Source organism: Eulemur rufifrons, chromosome 19 (genome assembly GCF_041146395.1).
Source record: "Eulemur rufifrons isolate Redbay chromosome 19, OSU_ERuf_1, whole genome shotgun sequence".
NCBI classification, from domain to species: domain Eukaryota; kingdom Metazoa; phylum Chordata; class Mammalia; order Primates; family Lemuridae; genus Eulemur; species Eulemur rufifrons.
Genome location: NC_091001.1, coordinates 45,814,828 through 45,827,635, shown reverse-complemented (window position 1 = coordinate 45,827,635; position 12,808 = coordinate 45,814,828). Strand labels below are relative to the sequence as shown.

Sequence of the window (12,808 nt, the reverse complement as noted above, 5' to 3'; positions counted from 1 at the left end):
CTCCCCTCAGAGACATTTGCTTCAGTTTTCAAAAGTCTGGGCAGCATTGTTCAGAGCTCCACCTGGGACACTCCCCGAGCAACCCGCTTTGGGGGAGTCACCTTCTCTGCTCACATGCTCTCTTCCATCCGTCTTTGCGAATTGCCTTTCTCCCCCCTCGCTTTGGCTTGATAACGAGCAATCCAGTCACTTCATTGTCCCCTGCAGGAGGACCCTGGGCTTTTTCCAAGGCAGCTCTGAGCATCCCTCTGTCACAGTTTGATGAAGGCCGCTGGTGGGGCCTGTGGTGGTTCCACGTCTGGGGGCGGGAAGACACTGGATATGGCTATGTCCACGATGCCCTGGCACAGTTCTGCATAAAGCTTCCTGAAATGCGTTTTTAAAAATATCACTGAGGATGTTCATCAAAGTGCAAGCAAAAAAATCTAAGTTTTATTGTTAGTTTTTTTTTTAACCAAGATCTGCCCTAGAAATTCTATCTCATGACCACATTTATAGATGAGTTGCCATTATACATACAAATACTGCAGAAGGCACTGCATAAGATAAAGTATTCCTTCAACAAGTATTTACGGAAGGCCTTGCAGGTGAACAAGACAAACAACTGCTGCTTTGACTGGCAGGGAAGACAGGCAATTTCAAGAGTAAGAGCCATCCTGCCTGTCCTTGATAAGGGACCCACACACACACACACACACACACACACACACACGTACTTTTGATGAGTTAATTTCATGGCAATTAGTGCAATGAAGGAAACTACTAAGCCTCTGGCAAGAGAAAATCAGAGATGGGGTTGCTCAGGGAAGGGTTCCTGGAGATGCCATTTTGGTAGAGAAGGAGTCAGCCATGGCAAGCCTGGTGATGATGGTGGTAGGGACTCCACACACAGGTGACAGCAGGCACAAAGGCCCCACACCAGCCTGGGGTGAAGTTGGAGAGCCAGGCGGGCTGTGGCCTTGAAGGGGGAGGGAGGGGTCTAGTTTCTGTCTAATGTGCAATGGGAAGCGTGGAGAACAGTGTGGTCTCGTTATATTTTATCACTCCGGCTACTCTGGGAGGATGGATCTTACCACCGTAAGAGCAGAAGTAGAGATCCCAGTTAGGAGGCTCTTTGCAAAAGCCTCCGCCACGATGGAAGACGACCTGTGCAAGGGCCATGGCAGTGGGAGTGGAGGACTGAAGAGGCACAAGCCACAGGGTCTGAGGGTGAGGGAAGCGGGAGGCAGGGCTGGTGGACTCGCTGAGACGGCAAGTCTGGGAGTGGGAGGAGGATGCTGCCAGACATCCAGACATCATGGCAGGGAAGGCAGGTGCAGACACAGGTCTGTATCCCTGGGCTGTGAGGTAATCTGGTGGTTTCAAAACCATGAAGTTGAATGAGATCACGTATACAGAGAGCACAGCAGGGAGAGGAGACGGACACCCAGGGCTGGGACCTGAGGTACCTGATGAGGTCGGGGAGTCCTGCTTGCCCGCACCTCCCCAGACAAGCCTGCCCAGCACAGAGCGTGCCGGCAGCCACCACAGGAGTGCATCTCAGCACGCGGTGGTCAGCTGCCTCTAATGCTGTCGACAGGTCCAGGGAAGTGGGGACAGAAACAGGCTGCTGGACTTGGCAATGTGGAGTTGGCTGGGGCCCTTCCAAGAGCAGTTTCTGTGGGGCGGTCAGGATGGAAACAGCATAGAGGGAGAAAGGTGGCAAAGTAACTGAGCAAGGCGGGAGGACAGAAGGGGGAAGGTCTAGACTAGAGCATCACAGAGGGACAAACCTGTGACAGAAAAGACAGCAGAGGAGAGACTGGGCACACCACTGTTGATTTGGTGAAGGAAGACACAAAGCGCTGCCTGCCTCTGCTCTTAGCCTACCCAACTCACTTTCCACCTTCAGGTCTCAATGCCAAGATCACTCCCAACGGTGGCCTTTTATTTGGTTATGTTATTTTTCAGCATCCTTTGCTCTCTGTCAAAGCACTTGTCTCAGTTTGTAATGGATATCTGTCTGGTCCTCTGTCTTGCCCACCGTCTCTCTCCACTGAGGGCAGGGCCCACGTCTCTCTTTGCTCCCCACTGTGAACCCATGGCCTGGGACACAGCCTGGCTGGTTGCCAGCTGCAGGGGCTGACAAGTGAGATGGAATCACACCTGTCACAGCCATCAGGCAAGTGGCAAAGGCCCAGCTCCTAACCAAAGAGCAGCTTGTGTATAAAGGATGGTCCCTTGGAGGTTCAGGACTTTCTCCTAAGCCTTTGAAAAGTCACTTCAACTTCTCAAATCCTCCAAGATGTAGATGGGAACCATGAAAGAGTCTTGACATGATGAAAGTGGATCTTCAGAAGAACGAAGAGGATAAGAGGATTGAGTCCAAATGACTTTGTGTTACACTGAAGGCCTTTCACAGAAGGTCTGACTTACCTTTTCACCTTCATCTTTCATCACATCATGACACTAATACCACTATAGCCAGGCATCTCCCCAGGAGGGACGGAAGCTCCCCAAGGACAGGTTCTCAGGGAGCTTCTATTCCTCTATGCATCTCCCAGACATGCTCAGGGGTCAGCACAGGGCAAGGTCCCAATGGGCGATGTGCCCCTTTCTGAAGGCTCTCCCCACCTCCCTCTGGTGCATCTGACCCTCTTCCCTGGCATCCCAGCTCCAGTTCCACTGTGTCTATGATGCCTCTCAGACTCCTTCCTGCCTGGGGAGCCCCTTAACTTCTGGGTCATCCCTTTATCCCCCTTCACAGGATCCTGCTCACTCAACTTGTCACAGGAGAGGGTCTCTCTGGCAGTTATTAGCTTTCTTTGAAACTCTCACGGCATCTACCACCTGCCTGAGCATGGCCCAACTGCTCAAAACACAGGGGGAAAATGGAAAGGAAATGACTCAGCAAAGCCCCTCTGCCAGACAGCTCCTCCCAAGGGACTCTATCACTGTGTCACCCTCCCTGACAGCAGTCAAGGGTCCATGCTTGCACCCTTCAGGAGCGGGAGCTCACCACCTTACCAAGACACTTATCCAACTACTGAACCAACTTCCTGCATGTTAAAACACAATGGCGTTCAGGCTTACTGAGCACAAGCAGGGGCACCGTTGACCTCAATGAGCCAGACCTTCAGCTCCTCATCCACCATGAAGTCGAAGCCGAAGAGCTGGAAGCTCTGGTAAGGGAGGTGCTTGGTGCTGATGGCAGGCTCCACGCTCAGGAGGCAGCTCCTGCGGGGCGGGAGGGGAGAACTTGCTGAGAATGGGATTGTCAAGGGAGAAGGAGTACATGAGATGTGCTTAGAAGATTTTATATCAAATGTGTCTAAAAATCAGCTTTGACTTAATTCTCTGCTTTCGATTTATTATCAATAAATTATTCATGAGAATGCTACTTATCAAGCATTTATTAGAAACCTCTGCAACCACTCATGTTCTTCCAGGCTGCTTTCCTTGGCCTCAAGAAGCAGCGCAGCACCGAGTTGCCGTGGCCTCTGTAAATGCAATTCCTCCAGCAGGTGGGTGGCCGCTGTGTTTGTTTGTAATAAATAAAACATTTCTCTGTATTTTTGCCATGTAACAAATGGACTACCATTTGGTGAAGGGCAGAATTTGCAAAAGGAATGGTGGCCTCATTAATTTCTTTCACTAGCTCCAGTTGTAATGCCAAATCATTGCTGATTAAAAGACTTGAGAGCCATACATGCTGAAGCTAAATATGGGAATATAGAATGGAATTATTATTAGCATCAACTACTGTTTAACAAAATTAGGGGATTGTAGTGATACAGAAAAAAAGCTGAAAGTGAATCTCAGAAACATAACGAAAAAGTACATGACGACAGTCTGAGGTCAGGCTAGAATCTCAGACCAGTTTTTTAACTTCTCTAAGTCAAATTTTGACTTTTTTACCTATAAAGTAAAAATAGTATCTACTCTCATTGCTGAGATTGTTCAATAAGATAATTACAAATGTTTCTTGGCATAACTCCTGGTACCAAAGAAGCATTTAATAAATGTTACTCTTGTGAACAAGCATATTTCATTAATTATAATTATAAATCTCTTATTTATGAATAATAAATACCTGTTACCTAGTACAACCATCCCAGAAAGCCTATGCCATTTCTGTCTTATGAAGATCTTCCTTGATTTTCCCCTCAACTGAACATGGGGGCACAACATTTATGTTAGTAAACAAAATGTGTTACGATGACTCTAGGATTACCAGAGATAACTGTCCTGCTACACAGCTGTGTATTCAGAAGGAAGAAGATGCAGGGTACTGGCTTCCCCGTGACTAACTCTAAGATGTATCCCTATAGGTAGGTTTTGACTCATGACTTTAAAAAAGAACTAAGGGCTCTGCGAACTTAGAGCCAGGGTCTTGCTCTCCTTGCCCTCCTTCCTTCCCTCCCCACCCCAACCCCACAAACTTCAATCTCCTTTTCTTTTCCCCCCAAAAGAAAAATATTTTTATAGATATGTTTAAACCTTTAAAAACAATCTTGTACAGATAAGCCATTTAAGAACTAATTATAATAAAAATTTATTTTCCCATTCATCTTTAACCTGCATTGATTGACAAGTCACATGCCACATTAAAAAAGTCTCTATGAAAGAATACCCTTAACTTTTGTTTTAATTAAAATATTCTTTAAAATATAATTAAGAAAAGTTTAATAGATACTAATGGTAAAAAAAAAAAAAAGAGCAAGAGAGAAAAATACTAAAGGATAAACAGTCAAAGAAGCATTACACTCTGACACACAAAGGAAAAACAGAGAGCCAGAACCAATTCACTAACTAAATATTATATTTTTTTCTGCTGAAAGCTCAAGATTAATAATTTACTTTAAAGAATTTTTTTCATCATCAGAACCTTTATACAGTATATCTATATTTGGCTGGAGTGGGAAGTTGGGGGAGGCTAGCTGGGAAAAAAGAAAACATGGGAGCTGTGAGGAATATTTATAGCACCAAAGCAGCAACATTCTCTGAACTGTACAGAAGAATGTAGAGGGGGCGTAGCAAATTTCCAATAAATCTTTTACTTAAAATAGGAATTCTTTCTTCAGCACACTTGATTTATATGGTGTGAGAATTCTAACCACCTATAATCCCTGAAGAAATGGGACTTCAATCCCTTTATTCTGCTAGGCTCGGTGTAAGAATACTTTAAGAAAAAAGTCTGAGTTGTCAAGACAGAGCAAGCAACAACACAGTGGATAAACAGACTAATGGGGCAGAATAGAGATCACAGGAACAGACCCGCATATGAATGGCCACCTGACTGGCAACAAAGGCACACCACATGCAGTGGGGAAAGGACAGTCTTATGTACAAATGGCCCTGGGTCAATGGGATATACATGTGGAAAAACATGAAATTTGACAAATAACAATTCCAGATAGGCCTAAATATAAGAGATAAAACCTAGATAGGTATCAACTATAGAAGGGATAAACTGTAAAATATTCAAACAATGGAATATAACACAGCAATAAAAAGGATAAACTACAGCTATGTGCAAGAATATAGATGAACCCTACAGACACAACACTGAAAGAAGCTGAATACAAAATAGGAAATACAGTATATTCCCATTTACATAAAGTTTGAGAACAAGCAAAAGGAATCTATGATAATAAAAGTCGGAAGAGAGGCTGTCTGTGGCAGGGAACATATATTCTGAGGAAGTTTAAAGGAGTCATTTGGGGTGCTATAAGTGTTTTATAACTTTATTTGTATCATGGTTAGGTGAGTATATGCATCATTAAAAGCTCACTAAACTGTATATTTTATGCATGTTATACCTCATTTAAAAAAAATCTCTACTTAATAAACTGTAATAAATGAACACTAACACTAAAAAATTATTTCCAGGCATGTTAAAAAATAGAACTAAGAGAAAAAAATGGATAAATAAAAACAGACCTAAAAGTCAGGGGTTGTCAAACCTTTTCTATAAAGGGCCAGATAGTAAATATTTTAAATTTTACAGGCTATATACAGCTTCTGTTGCATATTCTTCTTTTTTCCTTTTTTTTTTTTTTTTTTTGGAGACAGAGTCTTACTCTGTTGCCTAGGCTAGAGTGCCATGGTGTCGGCCCAGCTCACAGCAACCTCAAACTCCTGGGTTCAAGTGATCCTCCTGCTTTAGCCTCCCAAGTAGCTGGGACCACAGGCATGTACCACCATGCCCAGCTAATTTTTTCTATTCTTAGTAGAGACAGGGTCTTGCTCTTGCTCAGGGTGGTTTCAAACTCCTGAGCTCAAGCAATCCTCCTGCCTTGGCCTCCCAGAGTGCTAGGATTACAGGTGCGAGCCACCATGCCTGGATGCATATTCTTTTTTAAAAAAAAAAAAAAAAGGTCTTTAAAAAATTAAAAAACTTAGGATCAGGGTGGCAAAAATAAATAAATAAAAATAAAAAAATCAAAAACTATTCTTAGCTTACAGACCTTACAAAAACAGGCTGCAGGCCAGATTTGGCCCATAGGGCATGGTTTGCTGATATCTGCTATGGCTGATTCAGATTTTGGAGATATCAGATAAAGATGTTAAAGAATTCCATTATATTTTAGAAAATATGAGACAAGTGGGAGAATTTCATAAGAGGACCATAACCCAAGAAAAGAAACAAATGAAACTTTCAAAACTAAAAAGCACAATAATTACAATTAAGAACTCAGTAGATGAGTTTACCAGTAGATTTTAAAGGTTTTTAACTTTTTAAACTTTTTAATAGGTTTTAATAGCTCAAGAAAAGATCAGCAAACAGAAAGATAAGCCAGAAGAAAAGAATGAGTAGAATCATGAAAAGATAAAATGATATACAAAAGCCATAGGAGAAGTGTGAGAAACAGTGTAAAGGATTAACATCCATGTATTAATATTATAATTAGAGACATAGAAACAGAGAGGAATGGGGCAAAAGGCACAGTTGAAAAGATAATGGCCAGGAACATTCCAAGACTGGTAAAAAATAACAAGCCAAAGATGCAAGAAGCACTAAGAACCCAATGCAGGAATAAGTACAGAGAAAACTACACACATCTCTAAGTAAACTTTATAAAAATCGATGAAATAGGATCTCAAAAACAGAGAAAAGATACATTAAGAGCAATACTAAGATTTCAGCTGACTTCTCAGCAGCAAAGATGGAAGCCAGAAGACAATAGTATGCTGCCTTCAAAGGGGTAAAGGAAATTAATTGCAGATCTAGAAATCTGTTTTCAGAGCAGATGTCCTTAAAAAACAGACACAATATATTTTTAGATGAATAAAAACTGAGACAAGATTACCAGCAGGCCTTATTTAAAAAGTACTAAAAATGAGGGGTTTTCTTAACAGTAAGGAAAATGATCCTAGATAAAAGCAAGGAAATGCAGGAAAAGAAGAGAAGCAACATAAAAGGTCAAAATGTATGGGAAAATCTAAACGAATATTAGCTATACATAACAAAAACGTCTTGTGAGTTTAAAATATGCCTAATATTGATGATTCCCCATGTACCCACCATCCAGTATCTTTAAGCTCCTCCCCTATGTCCTCCTGCCTCCCCTCCAGAGATAACCAGTATTTTGAATTTTATGTTTCTTATTTCTTTGTTTTGCTTTATATTTTTACCGTACAAGTATATTCTTCTAAATAATACACTATTTAGTTTTGCTTGTTTTTTTAACTTATATAAATGAAATCAATCTGTATACATCTTGTATATAGCTTATATTTTTTGTATTTTTTGCTTAACACTATATTTTGTGTAAATCCTATGAAAATATTCTTCAGGAATAAGGTGAAATAAACACATTCTCAAATGATAGACAACTAAGAGGATTTAGCACCAGCAAGATGTCTCAAAAAGAAATGCTTAACTCTGAAGGGAAATGATACCAGAGAGAAACTGAGAACTTCAGACTAAAGGAAAAACAAAAGAAATGGTGTCGGTGGGTAAACATAAAAGAACATTTTTCTCCTTTTGTATTTAAACTGAGCTTCTTATAGACAGTATATAGTTTGGTTTTACATTTAAAAAAATATAACCTGATAGTCTATCATTCATATGGAAATATACATAACTGTTGATAGCAAAAATAACAACCTTATGTGGTGGAGAATTCAATGTATGTAGTTATAATACACATGGTAACTATAACATGAAGAGGGAGAGTTAGCAAACTATAAAGTTATAAAGTTTTTGCATTTTATTTGAAGTGGTAAATTATTAACGCTAAGAAGGCTGTGAAATATTAATTATGTATATTGTAATCCTTAGAGCAAGCACTAAAAAAACCCAAAAAACAGAGAGATATATATATAGAGAGAGAAAGAGTGAGAGAGACAGTGCCAAATACGCAACACAAAAATTAAAATAAACTATCAAAACATTTCAGATATTACAAAAGAAGGCAGGAAAGGGAGAAATGAGAAAGAAAAACCAAAAATACGAAAAAAAAAAAAAGGACAGACAACAAATAATAAAATGGTAGATGTGAATTCAACCAAATCAATAATTAAGTTTAAGTGGTAAAACACATCCATTAAATAACAGAGATTATCATACTGAATTAAAATAAAAATAGAAAACCCAACTATATGCTATCAAAAAACTATTTTAAGTATAGAATATAATGAATGAGATACAAGATAGGATAGAATAAAAATAAAAGGATGGAAAAAGACATACCATGGAAACATTAATTAAAACAAAGCTGGAGTGCCTATATTAAAATCTGATAAAATATACTACTACCAGAGATAAAGATAAATTATTAATGATAAAATGGTCAATTCCCAAAGAAGAAATACCAATCTAAATGTATATGTACCTAACAATAGATCTCCAAAATATATGAAACAAAAACTGATAAAACTGAATGGAGACATAGAAAAATTCATAATCAAACTTGGAAACTTCAATGCTTTTCCTTTCGATAATAAATAGAACATGTAGAACAGAAAATAAGAAAAGATATAAAAGACTTGAACAACATTATCAACCATTTTTACCTAATTGACATTTATAGAACACTCTGCACAACTATAGCAGAATACACATAAAACATTCACTGAGATGGACCACATTCTGGGCCATGGAACAAACCTTAGCAAATTTTAAAGAAATGAAACCATATAAACTATGTTCCTCTGACCACAATGGAATTGCTAGAAAATCCCCAAATATTTGGATATTAGACAAAAATTTCTAAATGACACATGAATTGAAGATAAAGTTACAGGGAAATTTGAAAATATTTTGATAAAATGGAAATGAAAGCGTAAATAGCAAAATTTGTGGGATTCACCCAATGCAGTACTTAGAGGAAAATTGATAGTTTTAAAACACTTATATTTTTTCCAAAAAGAAATCTCTCAAATCAATGAGCTAAGCTTTTACCTTAAAAAACTGAAAAAAAAAAAACACAACAAATTAATCCCCCAAAAAGAAGAAAGAAGAAAATAATAAAGAGCATAATCAAACAAATTGAAATAAAAATAGAGAAAACCAATAAAGCCAAAAGCTAATTGTTTGAAAAGATTAATAAAATTGATAAACCTCTAGTCAATCTGTCCAAGTAAAATAAAGATGATCAATATCAGGAATGAAAGAAGTGACATCATTATAGATCCCTTAGATGGTAAAAGGAAAGAAACATTACAAATAATTTTTGCCCATAAATTAGACAACTTAAATGAAACAATTCTTTGAAAGGCAAAGACACTCATAGCTTCTTTAAGAAGAAACACATAACCAAAAAAGATCCAATTAAGTTACCTTATTATATGTTTGATTTGTAGTAAGATACTACTTTCTAGGGTAATGTTCAAAGCACTTGTTAGGTACTGATTAAATTCCTCGAAGAACATTTCATTCCCCTCTTCATATTTCCCATAGTTCTTTGAGTACTCCTTTTGAATGCAGTGATTGGTCAAATGGCAGGTTTTGTCTTGGAAATTATCAACATGATATGGTTCTGAAGCAGTCCGAAGCACACCCTCTCTATAGAGGTAGATATTATACTGATGATCCACCAAGACCCAGCTTCTGCAAATCAATAAAAACACTGCTTTACTCAAGTCATCCAAAGCTTCTACATATTATAGAATATATAGATCAACCCCTGCCCCCAACTTGACTTCTTTTGGAGTATGAAGGAGTTTGGGTGGGGGGAATAGGAGATGGATGTAGGTTCTAAAATTATATGAGGCAAACCACGATTTAGCTGAGATAGTAGGTTATTACTATAATGAGACAAACAAAACATTTCACCATAAATGACAAGAAGTCTTTAGTCCATTCAAACGATACAGCATTTTGAAGAGATTTAGATGGGCTGGTTTTTATGGTTAACCTGGAAAACCTCCATTTGCCACGTTTGCTCTTTTAGTAATCTTAAGAGGAAGAGTATTCTTGCTGAAGCTGATCTGACCTAGGACTGATGCTCAAGAAGCAGAAAGTTATCACGAAGGAATCAAGAAGGCAGAGTCCTCGATGAGGAGATGACAGCAAGGCCAGGGATGAGCTGGGCACAGAGGGTTGTTCCACTTTAGAAAGCAGCACACAACCTCTTTCTCCATGCCAGGTCCTTTGCCCAGAAACTTGAGATCCAAAAGCCTGAGGTGTGTTCATGAAATCCACAAAGAGTGGGATACAAATAATGAAGTGAAGACAAATTGTTTGGCAGGGTCACACAATCGGTCATGTCTGAAGTATGTGTTCTATGTACATCTCTCAGCTTATTCCATAAGCAAGCCCTTTATACTCTTCTCTTTGGATTCATAAGTCATTTTCATAACAGAGAATATTAAAAATAATCCATAACCTTAGTAACATTTTCTAGACAGAAGAAAGCAATGTTGAAAGGAAAACAGAAAGTTAGGTACAGAAGCTCAGTTCCAGTAAGTTGTACTCAATTTTGGTAACATCTTAAACACAGTCAAATACTTCTTCATATTCCACGTCCCCCTCCTCACCACACATGATTGCATTTTTTCAGATGAATAAACACAAAAGCTGTGGATACTGATGCATTACCGAATGTCGAACTTGCGATGACCCGGTTCCAGAAGCAGAGGGTGCTCAAGGTATTTCTGGATCACGTGCACTTGGCCCTGGTTGTCTATGAAATCGAGAAGCTCTGAGGCCTCCGAGGAGATGAGAATGCCTTCACCTAACAGGGCAAAAGGAAAACAGAAACTTGTCCAATTGAAACCAAGAGGAAAAGCTCTGTACAAAGCCAGAAAGGAAATACAGCAAAAAACCCACAGGAGGCTTTTACTGGACTGCTCATACTTTTCTTTCTCCCCGCCACCCTCCTCTAATCTCTCACATTCTCTGCTCTCCCACAAGAGCACCCAGGGTTATCCAACTCTTTGTCCATATAGGATTGTCAACACTATCTTGGCAGGCTACAAACATGAAATTTCAGTTTTACAGATATGCAAAGTGTCTAAGCACTCTAAATAAATACCATTCTACTATTGGTCACTGGCTAGCACAATGAAGACTGTAAACTGCCTTGACCAATAAATCACTTCTAACACTAAAACTTATAGAAATACCAAGAAGGTTATAAAGACACATGTACAAATATGTTCTCTGCAGCATTATAACAGACAAAACTGGATACATTCAAACTGTCCATTAACATTAAACAAATAATATATCCTTTTTAACAGCATAATTGAGATGTAACTTATATACTGTAAAATTCACCCTTTTAAAGTGTACAATTCTATGGGTTTTAGTAATTCAAGAGTTTTGCAAGTATCACTACAGTCTAATTTTAGAACATTTTCATTGCTAATGGGTACAGGGTTTTTTGGGGGAGGCAGTTACTCCCCATTCTCTGCTCACTCCAGGCCCTGACAATCACTAATCTACTCTCTGTCTCTTATCTGTAGATTTACCTCTTCGGGACATTTCATATAAATGGAATCATACAGTATGTAGCCTTTCATGTCTGGCTAATTTCACTTAACACAAAGTTTTCGAGGTTCATCCATGTTGCATCATGTATCAGGACTTCATTCCTTTCCAGGGCTGAGGAGTACTCCACTGTATGGATATACCACATATTATTCATTCATTCTTAATTCATGGACATTTGGATTGTTTCTATTGTTGTTTGGCTGTTATAAATAATGCTGCTATAAGAATTGATACAAGTTTTTGTGGATATATATTTTCATTTCTCTTGGGAATCTACCTAGAAATGCAATAGCTGAATCATGTGGTAACTCTACCTTTAACTTTTTGAAGAACTACCAAATCAGATTCCAAGGTAGCTACACCATTTTACATTCCTACCAGCAATGTTCGAGGGTTCCAATTTATTCACATCCTCACAACATTTATCATCAGTCTTAATTACAGCCATCCTAGTGGGTATGAAGTGGTATTTCATGTGGTTTCAATTTCATTTCTCCAATGACTAATAATGTTGAACATGTTTTCATGTGCTTATTGGCTATATATTAATATTATCTTCTTTGGAGAAATGTCTACTCAGACTCCTCGTTTATTTCTTGATTGGATTATTTGTGTTTTTATTATTGAGTTATGAGTTTTTTAATACATTCTTGAGATAGGCCCCTTATCAGATATATGATTTGCAAATATCTTCTCCCATTGTGAACAGTTCCATTATTGCATGGATCCCTTATGTTGCCTTTTTAAAGCCACACTCAAATCCCTCCCTATCCTACCCCCATCCCTGGCAACCACTAATCTGCTTCCCATTTCTATAATTTTGTCATTTCAGAAATGTTATATAAATAGAATTATACAGTATGTGATCTTTTGGGATTGGCTTTT

At 38.8% G+C, this 12,808-nt stretch overlaps 1 protein-coding gene across 1 annotated transcript in view; it reads right to left on the bottom strand.

The window, feature by feature from the left end:
- TTL (tubulin tyrosine ligase) overlaps positions 1–12,808 on the bottom strand; it is a 29,041-nt gene continuing 16,233 nt past the window's right edge. Inside the window, exons 4-7 of the mRNA XM_069494535.1 lie at positions 11,027–11,162; positions 9,767–10,036; positions 3,073–3,216; positions 1–366 (exon numbers count right to left, since the gene is read on the bottom strand). Coding sequence (XP_069350636.1) covers positions 252–366; positions 3,073–3,216; positions 9,767–10,036; positions 11,027–11,162 — 665 coding nt within the window. The 3' untranslated portion in view covers positions 1–251. The remainder of the gene's footprint in view (positions 367–3,072; positions 3,217–9,766; positions 10,037–11,026; positions 11,163–12,808) is intronic.